Here is a 17,887-nt window from a genome sequence, read left to right as displayed (position 1 = left end):
GGATTTGAATCATGTGCGCTTGCATCAAGACAAGCTTGAACCTTTGTGCGCATGCGTGAGTTTTTTCACACCTGTCGGTTGCGTCATTCGCCTGTGGGCAGGCTTTGAGTGAGCACTGGTCCACCCCCCTCGTCGGATTTTTATTGTTTAGGAATGGCGGAGCGACTGCTGCTTTGTTCCATGAAAATTTTTTCAGAAACTCTGCCAGACAGCCAGATGGAAACCATCTGGAAGATTCAGATGGCTTTTGGTGAAGATTCTATCAGTATCACACGGATTAAGGACCATTAAAACTGGATTAAAAACGGCCCACGGCGGCGGAGGGTGCACCGCACCCCGAGCGGCCATTGACAGGCTGGAACGAGCAGATCACTTCCAAATTTAAGGCTCTGTTGATGCAGGACGTCATGTGACTAGCAGAGAAGTTTCAGAAGAGGTCGGGATCAGCACTTTATCGGCACATTCCACTGTTAAAGGAGATTTTGTAATGAAAGACGTGCGGACGCATTCGCGCGTCGGGAGGCAGCCGCTCATGGCGCGGGACAAACAACACCTCCGTGTTGGAAGTCTCACAGGACAAGTTCGAACATGTCCAGCTGTTAAACAATTTCTCGGATACTCACTCGACTGAAAAGCCACCGAAAGCCGTCTGAATCTTACGAATGGTTTCCAACACGGAGGTGTTTTTTTGTTGAGCATTTTTTTTTGTTGTTGAGCGTGTCGGCTCTGTGCCGACGCGTGAAATCCTCCGCACGTCTTTCATTACAAAATTTCCTGTAACAGTGGAATGTGCTGCAAAATTGCTATGTCCAGCTGTCTTGCCATTTTTGTGGTAGTCACACGATGTCCCGGATCAACACAGCATTCAGTTTTGAAATGATCTGGTCGTTCCAGCCTGTCGATGGCCGCTCGGTGCGCCGCGCGCCCTCCGCCGCTGTGGGCCGTCTTTAAAAAGGTTTTAACACTCCTTAATCCTTGTGACGCCGACAGAATCTTCACCGAAATCCATCTAAATCTTTCGAATGGTTTCCAACTGGCTGTCTCTAACAGTTTCTGAAAAAAAAATCACGGAGCAAAGCGGCAGCCTCTCAGCCATTTCCCTGACAATAAAAATCCGACGAGAGGGGTGGACCAGCGCCCACTCAAAGCCTGCCCACAGGCGAATGACGCAACCGACAGGCGTGAAAAAACTCACGCATGCGCACGAAGGTTCAAGCTTGTCTGATGCAAGCGCACAATTCAAATCCATATAGTTTTTGAAAAAAATAAAAAGGTTGGATAGTTTTCTCACAGACCTCGTATATAAACCATATTACATGCTTGTATATGAAGTCACTAACATCGAACATTTGTAATAGCAGTATATTCAGTGGACTACAATCATAGTCAGAAATTTGACTTCCTGTAAATATGTATGCACAACAAACTTCATGTTGGATGGAAAGTACACATATTCTAAGACAAATTATTTATTCAAAGCTGCATCAGTCTAAACACAATGTTGTATACATCTTTACAACACATTTTTATCACAAGACTGATGTTACATATAAAAGCAACACATACAAATTAGTCTAACAGATACTCAAACTGACAAGGGTGAGGTGAACCTTTTATGAATCAGGTTTGCTGGTAATATTAATGCACAGCACAGTTATTTATATATCATTTGACTTGTCACGTTTTTATTAGAGATTTCATTACACAGTACCTTTGAGTATACAGATATCACAAACTATTTTCACTCTAAAGCATTCTCACAGGCCACAGTAGAGACTTTCTTGTGACAGTAGATGACGCATTTCACCCCTGCTGCCATGCAGGAGCATCTCCTTGAGGTACACTTGCCTGTGCAATTGCAAGTAACAAGCACAGAGGACGGTAAGGTGCAGAGATTCTGCTGGGGAGCAAGCAAATCATCCTCAACTACCCACCCAAAGGCAATTGGACTGGGTGATGTATCCCTTTCAAGCAGGGTTACTGCCTGTCTAACCATGTCAAAGGCTCTGCTAAGCATGTAATATGGTTTATATATATATATATATATATATATATATATATATATATATATATATATATATATATATATATATATATATATATGTATTGCATCTAAAACATATACTATGTCCCTGTATTGACTGTTAGTATGTGTGTTAAAGTCGTATTCTACATTGTGTATAATGCAATAAATTTGTTATTTTTCTTCTAGCGTACTTGAGTATTTTGAAGTGTTATCAACCCTGAATAATGTGGTTGAGCAGGTGAAACTCAAAAAATAAGGTCAGAAATGAGTTCTGCATGTTTGAAAACCCTATTATAGAGGTATCACATTAGCATATAGCATAAAAAACAAAAAGTTATGATTACGATATATGATCGGTGGCCATTTTGGAAAACGCCCCCTGGTGGTCATTCGCCACTAAATTCAAATGTCCACCTCTGTGATTTTGAAAGTTGATAGACCGTATTACTCAAAACAGCAGTCAGAAATTCTCCCCCTTGAGATGTATACAGGGTCCTAGTACAGGGCCAAGACTATACTCAAACAATGTAGTTTTCTCTCGCTCTTGCTGCTGTGTAGTTGAAGAAATCATACAGTGCAAAACCTTTGTATTTAACTATGGCTGGGGTTTCATTTTAAACACCAACAAAATCCCAATATTCTGTAACTGTGCATGTGGAAATTGTCTTGTTTTATGATGTATGTAACATACAACTCCTGCTTAATCATTGAGATACTCCCCCTGAGCTGGTCTCTGTGTCACAAGCCCATTACCAGTATATTGTGCATTGATGAGCAATATAGTGGGCAGGAACTGTAGCAAAGTAGTTACCTGCTTTAGCTCCAGAAAATTCCATTCTTATTATTAAATCAGTTTTGATTATTCATTAAAAGTACTAAATAATTGAACGTGTTTAATTCCTTAAATTTCTCCCCTCAACAGCTATTGGTATTTTAACATGGGTTTACTTCACGACAAATATCACATTGGAATCGAATCTGTCAATAGTGGTTGTGTTGTATGACTGATTGTGTCATCTGTTCTTTCAGTACCGCAGGAGACTGGAAGCAGAGAAAATGCGTCTCGCTGAAGAGGCCAAACTGAGGAACCAGATGTCAGCTAAGAGAGCGAAGGCTGAGGCTGAACGCAAACATCAGGTTGAAATCTCACAAACAATACCAGGATTCAAAGATATACTTTAAAACTTCAGCTCATCTCTGAAGGCAATTGAATAGATAAATGGCCTGTTCTCTGTAGAACTGACATCTCTAAAGTAACACCCCTAGAACAGACCCAAAGGTGAAACTGAGCAATTCTAGAAAAACCTATGGGAGGAGAAGGCAACTCATAATGCCGATGTCCAGTGGCTGGTGAACCTGAAAGCATCTGACAGTAAACTCCCAGAAAAAGAAACCATTATTGGCACAAAGGCAAATATCAAACAAAGTGACTCATGCATGACCAGCTGGGCAGCACCAAGATCCACACCAACAGGATGAAGAAGCTAATAGCACTTCATATGTACCTGATAGCACAATTAAACCAGCTGCTACCAAGGTGGTGCAAATCTGGCTGAGTAACAGGGCAGGACAATACTGGTCATGAAAGATTCCCAAAAAGGTTGTTGTAGCAATCCCACAGTGGTGAGAAGGATTGTCTCTGCATCGATTCCAGGACAGGGTGGTGGACTCCATAATGAGTGAACAGGCCCAGTCTTAACAAGTACGGTTTCTGACGGACACTGCGTGTTGTTGCTATGGGAAGCTTCTGCCGGTCAGGATTTTGCTCTCTCTCCTTCCTCTTTCACCTCCTCTGTGCTGTTCATCCATATTTTTTTTCAGACTTCCACTCCTGTGTGGATCACTGCTTGCCAGCTGTGCTCACTTGTTCTTCCCAGCCCTTCCAGTCGATGGAGCAGCTCCTCGGGTTGTGCTTCAAGAGGTCCTTGTAGTAGTTCATCTGCCCTCCTGGAGTAGAAAATCTGCTCAGAAAGTCAGCTGTCATGCATCGTAATGATGTGACCCACCCACCATTGCTGGTTGTTGATGATGACACACTTTATGCTCTGGAGCTTAATTTCAGCCAGGATGTTGATGTTGGTGTGGTAGTCTTGCTCAGGGGGGGTTGGTAAGGTTAGGCCTTACCTGTGTGAAGTGCCTTGGGGCAGCATTGTTGTGATTTGGCACTATATAAATAAATTAAAATTAAAATTGTATTGAATTGAAATTGATACAGAAGACAGTCCTCATGCAGCATTGGTGGAATCACTCAAGGGTCTTCAGATGGCGGTGGCAGGTGGTCCAGGTCTCAGATCGTCGCAGTGGTGTTGGCATGACAACAGATTTGTAGATCAGGGCCCGTATGTTTGGTGCATCTCAAAGTCCTCTCAAAGAGCTCCTAACGTAGCCTAAAATATCCTGGCAAGGACTCCCAGCCTCAGAGAGACCCAAGAGGTGTCTGATGCAACTCTGGGCAAGGAGTTGACAGAAACTCCCATCTTAGTGAGGAGGCAGGGTTGACCTAAGAGCTGTGATTGGTTGTCACAGAAAGGGAAGGGGAAATAAAATTAAATGCACTCTGCGCTCCTACATATGAATGAACAGTAAAATCAACAATCATACGAGGTCTGTCCATAAAGTATAGGTCCTTTTAATTTTTTTCAAAAACTATATGGATTTCATTCATATGTTTTTACGTCAGACATGCTTGAACCCTCGTGCGCATGCGTGAGTTTTTCCACGCCTGTTGGTGACGTCATTCGCCTGTGAGCACTCCTTGTGGGAGGAGTCGTCCAGCCCCTCGTCGGAATTCCTTTATCTGAGAAGTTGCTGAGAGACTGGCGCTTTGTTTGATCAAACTTTTTTCTAAACCTGTGAGACACATCGAAGTGGACACGGTTCGAAAAATTAAGCTGGTTTTCAGTGAAAATTTTAACGGCTGATGAGAGATTTTGAGGTGATACTGTCGCTTTAAGGACTTCCCACGGTGCGAGACGTCGCGCAGCGCTCTCAGGCGCCATCATCAGCCTGTTTCAAGCTGAAAACCTCCACATTTCAGGCTCTATTGATCCAGGATGTCGTGAGAGAACAGAGAAGTTTCAGAAGAAGTCGGTTTCAGCATTTTATCCGGATATTCCACTGTTAAAGGAGATTTTTTTAATGAAAGACGTGCGGGCGGATTGCAGCATCGGCTCGCAGCCGCCGCGACGCTCCGCCACAGGAAAAACACCTCTGTTGGAAGCCTTAAGGACAAGTTGGAACATGTCCAGCTGTTAAACAATTTCTCATATACTCACTCCACTGAAAGCCATCAAAAGCCGCCTGGATTTTACAAATGGTTATCAACACGGAGGTGTTTTTCGTGTGCCGCCGCACCGCGCCGGCTGCGTCCCAACGCGCAGACCCGTCCGCACGTCTTTCATAAAAAAAATAAAAACATATGAATGAAATCCATATAGTTTTTGAAAAAAATAAAAAGGACCTATACTTTATGGACAGACCTCGTATAACTGCATTAAGAAATGCGGAATCATGAAAATAATTTAATGTCATGATGATGATACTCAACAAAATTAAATTGGAGTGATCGCTAGGCCGGTCGCTAAACCTGTAAATTCTTGTGCTGCAATGCATTATGGGAGTTCTGGGTTTGTGGGTTTTAAATGTTGCTTTAAACATGTTGTTAGTGTTGTTGATTTATTGTGTTTTTGTAGTTCAGTTGGTTTAGTGAGTTAAGTGTCGCCATGTTATCACCATAGGTCAAAGTGTATCGTGTTTGTGTTGTTGTTTTATCTGAAAAATAAGAGTGACTCTTAGTGGCAGAGTGTCAAAAAGACAAAAGCTCTCGCTTGTCTTTGATTATTCCACAAAGTTCATCACAAAATGAATTGTTACACAGCTTGAAGATGTTTGAACATATCTCATTCACATGCCAATTAACTACATATTAAAAGTGTGCGTGGATGCGTGAGTTTATTAATAAGTTAAATGTAAGTACATAATATAATTGTAAATACATTAAAATGACATGCAGGGCACAAGAAAGTGAAAACACTTATTTCTGTTGTTCATTTAAAATCAAATGACAAAATAGAAGTAATAATAAAATAAAATATCAATAATACTGATAATAATAGTAAAAATAATGATAATATTGTGTGAAAATGATAACAAGAACCTAAACAATTTATAAATACATTAAGACAGTAAATTAACATAAAATAATTACATAAATCAAACTGGTCGTGTGTTACTGACTCACTGTCATCCTACATACGGAGAATATCTCTGCTTCCTCTCTGTCTTTTCCATCAGCTTGTCTGCTTAAGACACTCTTAAGGTTCTTAAAAGTCCTCCTCCCTACTCTTACCAGTTTGGCACCTTAGGAGCTCTCTCAAGGCCTAAGGTGCTTTGCGGACAACTTTCGTCTTACCAAGGGAAAATTCTAAGAAATGTCCAAGAATATGAGCCATGAGGAAAAAAGTTGGTTATGTTCTGTGGAAATCTCCGCCTGTTTGGCCTAAAGCTTAGGACTCCGGCGAGGGCGGTCGCATCTCCTCCTCTCTCCTCTATCTCTGCTCCAACATTCAAAGTCCCTACTTCACCAGGCTGTGAAATTGTTCAGACTATATTGGATTAATCATGGAATTGATTAGCTGGTCTCTGAACGCTATTGACACCATTTTTTCTACAAGAAGATCAGGGCCAGGGGACCCTGCGTGCCTGGATGGAACTTACTCTGCGGGCTATGTTCCCAACACCTGGGAGACTTGGCGGGTCGCATGCTTTGTGCCTTTCTCTGTGGAGTATGTCGAGGATTTATTCATATTTGGTTTCATAGTAGGAGGGCTGGTACTTACGAGGTCTATGAGAAAAGTATCCGACCTTTTTATTTTATGCAAAAAATATATGGATTTGATTCATATGTTTTTACATCAGCCAAGCTTGAACCTTCGTGCGCATGCGTGAGTTTTTTCACGCCTGTTGTTCCATCAGAATTTTTTCAGAAACTGTTAGAGACAGGCAGCTGGAAACCATTCGGAAAATTCACATGGCTTTCGGTGAAAATTTTAATGGGCTTCACAGAGATTACGGAGTGTTACTACCGCTCCGAGCCGCGATTGACAGGCAGAAACAACCATTTCATTTCTAAACGGATCGCTGTATGGCTCCTGGACCATCGTGTGCAATTTCTCTGGTTATCACAAGAGCTGGACATCAGCCATTTTCCGGCAGATTTCACTTTTAACAAGAGATTTTGTCATGGAAAGCCGCACGGAGGCTTCGAGTGTCACGACGGATTCGCTGATGGAGCGAGACAAAGAACACCTCCGTTTTTGAGTGCCCAGCTCTCCACAATTTCTCTTATACTCACTCGACTGGTAAGCACTGAAAGCCGAGATAGGCATGTCCCAACTTGTCCTCTGACACTCCAAAACGGAGATGTTCTTTGTCTCGCTCTAACAGCGAATCCGTGCTCACTCAAAGCCTGCCCACAGGCGAATGACGCAACCGACAGGCGTGAAAAAACTCACGCATGCGCACGAAGGTTCAAGCTTGGCTGACGTAAAAACATATGAATCAAATCCATATATTTTTTGCATAAAATAAAAAGGTCGGATACTTTTATCACAGACCTCGTATTGGCTTATGTGCTGCCCTGACCTACCGGAAGATTGGCAAGACGGCTGCCGCCAAAACCATGACCTCTTGCTTGTCCATCATGAATAATGAGTTGGGGAAGGCGATGCATTCTCAGCCTGCGTTAACCCTTGAACTCAGACTCAAATTGTATAACATCTCGGAGCAAATGCGTGCTTTGCAGGAGAAGGTGAAGATTTCAGAGGCCGGAGAATTTTCATAATTGGGATTTGGTTTGTTCATGTGAAGCTGGAAAAGTGTTTTTCACTGCTCAACCACAAACACAGCAGGCTTATCAGCCTCCCAAGGATAACATGCCCATTGTTTTTCCTCCAGAATAATTTCTACAGCCTTTGGAAGATTGGCTGCCTCCTTATCTTTCTTTCTCCAGTACACAAGGACAGACAGACTCACAAATGGACAAAGACTGAAGCATGCTCCACTTTCCCTCCTACCTCCCCTCCTGCCCCACATCACACACCCCATCCCGGCCACCGCTCACACCACCCCTTTTCTCCTCCGGGGGCTGTGCGGTTTTAGCTGCGGCAGGTCCCCATTTCCCCCCAAGTTAGCAGCGGCGCGACTCCTGTTGCAGCGGCTACCACACACATCGCCTCAATTTGGGAAATGGACTGTTTCAAGTTTAGTGCTCATAAACAATGTCAAATGTATATGTGTTGTCTTAATTCTGATGTGTGCCATTATTACGGTAAACAAGTAATAATTGTGGATTAATTGCTGTATCTTGTCTGTGGAAATGTGAGTGTGGACGTAATCTCGTTGTTGCACTTGTAATGAGAATGACAATAAATCTCGTCCATACATCCATCCAAAAACAGTTCATCAGAAACAGACTTGGTGCGTATTTGCAACCCAGTCTCACGGCAAGTCATGATTCAGCAGCACAAAATATACATTAATCTATTGGTTTGTGATATTGTGACGAAAAGCCCCTCATTTTTGTCACGGCAGCACAAATTCATTCTAATTCATTCCATAATGGCTGCACAAAATTAAAAGTGAAGTGGTGGTGGTGGGGTTTCGGGGGTGGTTATAGTTAGGGTTGGAGGAAGGAGTAGGATTAGGTTAGGGTTAGGGGTAGGAGTAGGGTTAGTAATAGCGAGTTTAAAAAAAACCCTTCACAAAAATTTGAAACATTTCGTGATGGGAGCACGAAAAAAAACATGAGACTCTGGTATTTATAGCAATGTTTTTTAAACCTTCATGGCAGCTCTGAGGTGACTTATTTTTAATCCGATATTGATCAGTCAAAAAATGACATGATCAAGCATTTCTGCTCAAGGAGGCCTTCCACGCTGTTAATGCTACATCACTTAGGACACCTTCACCCATAGTACGAATAAGTACAAATCAGGGGAATCACGGCGGAACAGCTCGTATGAGTGAACCACGAACACATCGACCGACAAGCATGCGGGCACTATCCCGCTGCGATGGTATTGTGCACGTGACAGTGTCACGTGAGCAGGAACACAGTGCGAGCAGCTGGGACAAGGTGCACCACATCGCACTGCTGATGTGGAGAAAAATAAAATAAAAACCAGCTGTATAATTAGTGAATATCACTGGGTTGATATAAATAATAAATTAAAGGGGACGCAATACGGAACCCTGCGGTTAAATAACCCTGGTTAAATAAAAAATAAATGCCACTTATGGGATTCGAACCTGCACGCTCTGATTACCAGACGGAAACTTTACCACAACACTACAATCACTGTTTTATAACAGAAGCATGATATAGCTAAAATCAACAAGCAGATGAACATATTTTTTAAAAAAAAAGACAAAAAAGCACCACGATAACTGACCAAACAGCATTTGTTACGGCATATTTCTGATGATACGTGACTGAATGTAGCGTATTTGTCGCTCTGTTGTCATGCCGCTCACAGGTACATGTGTCCTCTCAGACAGACGTGACATTCAGATTGCCTGCTGCATGTCCACATGAACTGACGGTCCGTTCCAGCTGGGACAGCCTGTCAATGTGTGTGCTGTCCAGCACGTCGCAAAAGCAATATATGTTTTCATTTATTTGAGTGTGAGGACAGCAAGCAGACACACGCACTTCACAGTGGACAGTTGTTAGTTCATGTCCTTCAAAGCACGGTACGTGTTTGCCAGCTGGGACGTCCAGAACCACAGGTCACTGCAGCTGTTCCTGTCGGCGGACAAACCCCCTGTCCGGCCAGCGTACACACCAACGTGTCACTGTGTGTCTGTGTGATGTGAGCTGTCAGTGGGTCTGTGGTCAGCAGCTGACAGGCAACTCGCAGTGCTGTGTGCTCTCTGACATGCCTGTCCGGCCCCCATGTGATCATGTCTGTGCAGCATATATTTTATGCAAGTGTGCGACACACACGCGCACATGTGCAAGACACATGCACCATGTGTATTGCTTTCACGCCACACTCGTGGGAGCACTTAGACAAATTTCACATCCAGCTTGACAGTGATTGTCTGCTGACTGTTTTCATGCTAATAGTGCAAATGAGCACACATTTTCTAAGTGCTAAATGAGCGGTGTTAGATGTTTATGTGTGTCAGCTGGAATTTGGCTGACACCTGCCATGAGAGGGTTCGATGGGCTCGCACAGCGCACACGCTGTCTTTCAGCCGCTGGTGTGCACAAATAGTTGTAGCAACAGGGCATACGAGACGTTAGCGGCAGCTTCGATTTTATACATATTGCATATGATTCCTGCTTCATGCACAAATCATGCGCATTTCGACCACATTCATACTACTGTATGTGTGAAGGGGTCCTTAGTGATGTCCCAAAGTATGGGGCGGGCTGAGGGCCACAGAATGTGTTTGCATTAATAGCTTGTCAACAAACATAATGCTGTTAAAAGGAATCACATTAATGCATTATCACTTTAATTTTGACAGTCATAATATATCTATATGTATCCCACAAAAAAGCAATAAAAATGACATCTGCATGACATTCACACTGGATAAATGTATCCAAATGATAGCAAAGAGGCGGAAGTTGTTTAAAAAAATAAGTGCAGATGCGAGCAGTCAGGATAGTTCCAAGTAAGTATCCCACAAGCCAATGCTACTGTCCTACTTGTCATCAGCTACCCTGCTGGAACAATAAAGTGAAAGGAAGATAGATACCAAGACGCATAAACTCCTCACATTGGGCATTGTGGAAAAAAAGAGTAGGTCAAGGTTGAATACATGTAGAAGCCATTAAACAGGATGAAACAAGGAGCATCCAGGGTTAACTGAAGAAGTGGAAAATGTCTTCTATACATGTGTCATTTCATACCTCACTTGAAATACCTCTGTGAAAACTCAGTAGTTCAGTTCTGTCTACTGTAGACCTCAGCACCTCGGCTTTAAACTCAAATGCAGATCATACAGTGTCATCCACTTCTAGCTTTGTGCTTCTTGGTTTTGTTTTCCAGGAGCGATTGGCCCAATTGGCCAAAGAAGATGCTGAGCGGGAGCAGAAGGAGAAGGAGGAAGCTCGTAGGAAGAAGGAAATGGTGGAGCAGATGGAGAAAGCCCGCAAGGAGCCAGTTAATGATTCCGACATGGTGGACAAAATGTTTGGCTTTCTGGGGACAACCAGCTCCTTTCCAGGCCAAGAGGGACAAGCTCCTGCTGGTTTTGAGGTACGCTAAGGACCTACACAGATGAATAAATGGTTTTCTGTTACTGTGTAGAGGTCACAATTTCGCTGAACTCCGCCACCTCCAACATATTACCAGAGTGTCTCGGTACCAACAGCGACTACACAACGTATGACAGCTCCTCACTACAATCATCAATTTGATGTAAAGGCCAAGTGAGCCAAGAGGTAGAGGTCATAAGGGCAAGAAGGAGATCCAATGCATATCCAAGAAATGCAACTTTAATTTAGATCTTAATCAGCATAGAATATATTGAATAAATTTATCTGAAATATATTAAATCTTGTCAAGATATGACATTCATGTCTCTTGGTCTTCATCCTTTAACGCTGAGAAATGGGCACACCTAACCAAAAAGCTAGCTTCGATAACAGCTAATCAGCTAACTGAAAAGTTATCTTTTATAAAGCTAAACCGATAAACCACCCAAAAATTTATCAGAAACTACAGCTAACCAATAACTTTCGGTATTGTCTCCAGTACACTTGCAACTACGAACAAGCTGATTTTGAGTTTTAACACCACAAACGCTTCTGGTAGCATCAAAGACACAAACCCAAACAATGAGTCAGCACCTCTGTCTTTGTGCACCCTGCCCACTGCTGGAAGCTCCTGTTTACTATATATTTTGCAGCAGTAAAATAATTGAGAGAAGCTAAGCTCAACTCTACACTCACACACAAAAAACAAGCCATTATTCCTTAACAGAGTATAGCTGTGCCGCCGTGAGGCAGAGGTCTTGGAAAATAAAGCAGTTTTGACTCAATGTTTTGATTTAAAATCAAATTAATCCAGATAGAATAACTCCATTAATGTCAATTATGTAATTTGTACAAAGTTAAAATATAACACATATCTTTTAATTTTAAATAATGCACTAATTCTGAAGTTTTGTAACAAACACAGACAGATACCAAAGGGATTATGAGTAAAATGAGCCTCTGCTAACACTGATTGGTTGACTCATTCATTCTATGTAAAGACCAACACGTTAATGTGACGTGATGTGTGTGTTGGTATTTACATATAAATGTGCTTTTGTAAAATAAGCCATTTTATTCATATGTAAAAAAAAAAAAAAAAAAAAAAAAGCCATTTACAGAAGCCAAAAGTCAAGTTGTGATTAGAGAACTGTCTGATATAACCAGGGTCAAAATGCATAGAACCCTGCCATCTACTACCATATATGCTCAGACCCTAACCCATAATCCTTTGCTTACCAGCTTGCTGCAATTTACAGCACAGAGATAATCCACGATGACAATTGTAAATGAGCATTATACAACCAAAATGTACATTTTTATTTCTTTAGCTACAGCAAGAGGCTGCAACAACTCTCAGGCATGCAAAGGATTATGGGATATTGCAGTACTTAGAATGAATACTGCCATGAAAACTACTGGCCAGTAGATGGTAGCAGAGACTGTGAAAACTTGCCAAAACAAATATTCCATATAATCTGTGTCTGCTACGTTTAATCTGCGTGGAATTTAACAAACACAAACTGAATTTCAGACATCTTATATATATTACTCTGGAACAAAGACGACAAACAGTGTTGTAAGGGACAACAAGCACGATCTTAAAGAGCAAACAGGAAGCGATTGCATCTTACAGTGATTCCAATTGAAAATAATGGAGAAGCAACCTGACCTTCTTCTGACATTTTTTATATAAAACAAACACAGTAACAATGTCTATAAACCCAGAGAATATATTGACAAGAGTTTTAGGCACAATATACAAAGAGTTTAATGCTGTTGTCTGTGTGGAGCCTGATCAGAGCATCTCAAATGCATTTCTCCTGTCGTGAACTTTTACCCATAATGCACTAGCACTGCTGAGGCATGTCCACACTAAAATCTTCAAAATTAGTGCAATACTTTAAAACAAAAACATATAGCTGATATTTTCACTTGATAAAACTTCAGACGTGACGTTAATTTAAATAACATGTCTGAAATTAGTTTGGTTAAAATTTTTAATTTTAAAGTATATTCATTATGCCTGCAAAAGCCTGTTGGCGATCTAAAAATTACCAGACCATATATATATATATATATATATATTTAAATTGATCTTTGGTTGTGTGAATTGATCTGTGGGAATTAAAATGAGAATTTATTTAAAATTGGCAAATCGATCTTTTCAACACAACACTGGAGTGCAGTTTTAAGCAGAAACGAGGCAGTAATCGGTGAATTGCTGGTGATGCTTAGAAATTACACTGCTGATGCTCCGAAATGATGCATGCGCAGTGAAGGCAGGGCTGACCGATTTTTAGGGGAGACTGTTTGGTCGGCGGCACCGAATACAGATTAAGTCAAATCTACTTCATGCATTATCACCACATTTTCACCACAGATACATATTAGTGAAGGAGTTGAAGTACCTCGGGGTCTTGTTCATGAGTGAGTGGACAATGGAGCATGAGATTGGCCTGAGAATCGGTGCAGCAGGGGCGGTATTGCATTGGCTCTACTGTACTTGTTGTGATGAAAGGGAACTGAGCCAAAAGGCAAAGCTCTTGATTTACTGGTCAATTTTCATTCCTACGCTCACCTATGGTTATGAGGGTTGGGTCATGACCAAAAGAACTACGGATTTCATGGGTACAAGTGGTCGAAATGGGCTTCCTTAGAATGGTGGCTGGTGTCTCCCTTAGAGATAGGGTGAGAAGCTCAGTCATCCGTGAGGAGCTCGGAGTACTGCTCCTTCACATTGAAAGGAGCCAGCTGAGGTGGTTTGGGCATCTGGTAAGGATGATTCCTGGGCGCTTCCCTAGGGAGGTGTTCCAGGCACGTCCATCTGGGAGGAGACCCCGGGAAAGACCCAGGACTTGGTGGAGAGATTATATCTCCACACTGGCCTGGGAACACCTCAGGAACCCACAGTCAGAGGTGGTCATGGAAGACATTTCATGAAAACATTGACCTGAAAACTCTGTCTAGTGCTTGTAATGTTAGCACGTAGCTTGCTAGCTAGCTGTGTCATTTGTGACAAAAATAGATATGAAGGATTCAGATAGAAAAGCCATTTTTTTTCCAAAAATGATGCATTCTTAGTTGAGGCCAACATGTGCTTGGCTGCTTCGGTAATTATCAGTGTGCAAAATATTAATGAACAAACTGTTTTCATTTTATTGATGTAAATCTCTGCATTTTGTAATGTATTTTCCTTTAAATCATTGTTTTAAAATGCAGTTTTCTCCATTAAAAAAAATGGAGTTACTGGGTTTTGCATCTGAACCCTGACCAATTTTATTCACTTTATACATGCTTCCCTTAGGCAGTATTATTAGACGGTATAGCTTAAATTTTCATTGTTACGCAGATGATACCCAGCTTTATCTATCCATGAAGCCAGAGGACACACACCAATTAGCTAAACTGCAGGATTGTCTTACAGACATAAAGACATGGATGACCTCTAATTTCCTGCTTTTAAACTCAGATAAAATTGAAGTTATTGTACTTGGCCCCACAAATCTTAGAAACATGGTGTCTAACCAGATCCTTACTCTGGATGGCATTACCCTGACCTCTAGTAATACTGTGAGAAATCTTGGAGTCATTTTTGATCAGGATATGTCATTCAAAGCGCATATTAAACAAATATGTAGGACTGCTTTTTTGCATTTACGCAATATCTCTAAAATTAGAAAGGTCTTGTCTCAGAGTGATGCTGAAAAACTAATCCATGCATTTATTTCCTCTAGGCTGGACTATTGTAATTCATTATTATCAGGTTGTCCTAAAAGTTCCCTGAAAAGCCTTCAGTTAATTCAAAATGCTGCAGCTAGAGTACTAACGGGGACTAGAGGGAGAGAGCATATCTCACCCATATTGGCCTCTCTTCATTGGCTTCCTGTTAATTCTAGAATAGAATTTAAAATTCTTCTTCTTACTTATAAGGTTTTGAATAATCAGGTCCCATCTTATCTTAGGGACCTCGTAGTACCATATCACCCCAATAGAGCACTTCGCTCTCAGACTGCAGGCTTACTTGTAGTTCCTAGGGTTTGTAAGAGTAGAATGGGAGGCAGAGCCTTCAGCTTTCAGGCTCCTCTCCTGTGGAACCAGCTCCCAATTCAGATCAGGGAGACAGACACCCTCTCTACTTTTAAGATTAGGCTTAAAACTTTCCTTTTTGCTAAAGCTTATAGTTAGGGCTGGATCAGGTGACCCTGAACCATCCCTTAGTTATGCTGCTATAGACTTCCATGATGCACTGTTTCTTTCTCCTTTTGCTCTGTATGCACCACTCTGCATTTAATCATTAGTGATCGATCTCTGCTCCCCTCCACAGCATGTCTTTTTCCTGGTTCTCTCCCTCAGCCCCAACCAGTCCCAGCAGAAGACTGCCCCTCCCTGAGCCTGGTTCTGCTGGAGGTTTCTTCCTGTTAAAAGGGAGTTTTTCCTTCCCACTGTAGCCAAGTGCTTGCTCACAGGGGGTCGTTTTGACCGTTGAGGTTTTACATAATTATTGTATGGCCTTGCCTTACAATATAAAGCGCCTTGGGGCAACTGTTTGTTGTGATTTGGCGCTATATAAAAAAAAAAATTGAATTGATTGATCTCTAACAGTGGCGGCGCCAAGGGGGGGGGGCTTGGGGGGCTAAAGCCCTCCAATAATGAGCCAAGCCCCCCTCAGCTCCCCAATAATTCTGCCAATAATGTGAATAGCGACTGACATATTTGTGGATCTCAACTGCAGTTTTGCTCTGAGAATGTCTCAATATTGTGTAACTGAGCAAAGTGATGAATGTGTGTGTTCGCTGATCCACCAATGCTGAATCACCCTTCACAAACAGAATTTTCAGTTTTGCAAATAAGCATTTATTTGTAAAACCCCACACACAAGTTACAAATCAGAAATTTGTGTTTGTGGATCACAAAGCACGTGTACAAATCAAAGGATATTTGTAAATCACCCTCTCTGCATTTGCAAGTATTAATGAGACAAATGTAACTCCATACTCCAAAAATTTAAGATTCCTAAATATTTAATACGGGCACTCTTAAAACTTCACTTACAACTGTTTCTCAGGCTATATCTTTTACTTACTTTTATCGAATGGTTATGACCTCTGTGTTAAATTGGCAATAAATCTTTGACATAGACAATTTGTGTAAGGTTGATTCCATGCATTCGCTTGAGCACCATTCAATATACGAGTTCTGTTAGAAAAGTATCCGACCTTTTTATTTTTTTTTTTCAAAAACCTGATGGATTTGAGTCACGTGTGCTTCCATGAGCCTACCTTGAACCTTCGTGCGCATGCAGACAGAAGATTTTGCCATGAAAAGAGTTGCAGCGAAATTCATCGGCACAAAGCTGATGGCGGAACAAAAGTGCCACCGTGTTGAAGCCTCACAGGACATGTTGTGACATGCTCACCTCTTCCACAATTTCTTGGATAGTCACACGACTGAAAAGCCACTGAAGCCGTCTGAATCTTCTGAATGGTGGAAGAGCTGGGCATGTCCTGTGAGGCTTCAACACGCTGCGCCATTAGCTTCGTGCCGATGAATTTCGCCACCACTCTTTTCATGGCAAAATCTTCTGTCACAGTGGAATGTGCCACAAAAGTGCTGATGTCCACCTCTTCCGCAATTTCTCGGATAGTCACATGACGGTCCCACATCACCACAGCGTTCACTTTGGAAATGATCTGGTCATTTCAGCATGTTGTTGGTGGCTCACTCTCCACCGTTGTGCGGCCGTCTTTAAACCAGTTGTACTGCTCCTTAATCTGTGTGATGTCCAGAGGATCGTCACCGAAAGCCGTCAGAATAATCCGAATGGTTTCCACCTGGCTGTCGCCCAGTTTCTGGCAAAATTTGATGCAGTCGCGCTGCTCCAGTCGTTCCGCCATTTCCTTGCAAAGAAAAAACAATGAGAGACTCCACCCATCCTCACACTAAGGCTGCTTACAAGCAAATGACGCAACCGACAGGCGTGAAAAAAATCACGCATGCGCACGAAGGTTCAAGGTTTGCTCATGCAAGCACACGTGATTCAAATCCATCAGGTTTTTGAAAAAAATAAAAAGGTCGGATACTTTTCTAACAGACCTCGTATACCTATGTGCAAGTTTACTGAACTTGCAATCATTCAAAGCGATATGTCTGTGCATTTATTTATTTATTTATTAAATTTTGCACACACAAACGCAAAATTTATTTGCGGCACCCCGATCACACTCGCCAGTGTGAACTGTGAATCGGTTCTCCCCCTTAGATTTGCCAGATGTGAATTCTCTGAGCCCACAAGTGACTTCCACTCCTGTCTCCAGGCCGAAACACCGGACTTTAGTGATAGGGGATTCTATCACCCGCAAAGTCAGGTTACAGACGCCGGCTGACGTTAAATGTATTCCTGGGGCCAGAGCTCCCGACATTGCATCTCATCTTAGGGTGCTGACGCTGCAGAAGGGAAGACAGACGAAGGAACATGACATGAGATATAGTCACATAGTTATTCACGTTGGCACCAATGATATCAGGATGAAGCACTCAGAGGTCACAAAAATGGACATAGAGAGGACTTGTGACCTTGCCAGAAAGAT

The 17,887-nt window shown here is 42.1% G+C and overlaps 1 protein-coding gene across 1 annotated transcript in view; it reads left to right on the top strand.

The window, feature by feature from the left end:
* Positions 1 to 17,887, top strand: part of LOC117508715 (unconventional myosin-VIIa-like) — a 289,667-nt gene that overhangs the window by 191,727 nt on the left and 80,053 nt on the right. Inside the window, exons 23-24 of the mRNA XM_034168534.1 lie at positions 3,056 to 3,163; positions 11,089 to 11,298. Coding sequence (XP_034024425.1) covers positions 3,056 to 3,163; positions 11,089 to 11,298 — 318 coding nt within the window. The remainder of the gene's footprint in view (positions 1 to 3,055; positions 3,164 to 11,088; positions 11,299 to 17,887) is intronic.

The sequence above is a fragment of the Thalassophryne amazonica genome, chromosome 4, assembly GCF_902500255.1.
Source record: "Thalassophryne amazonica chromosome 4, fThaAma1.1, whole genome shotgun sequence".
Lineage (NCBI taxonomy): Eukaryota > Metazoa > Chordata > Actinopteri > Batrachoidiformes > Batrachoididae > Thalassophryne > Thalassophryne amazonica.
Note: the sequence above shows the minus strand (reverse complement) of the source record. Positions and strands in the feature narration are given on the sequence as shown.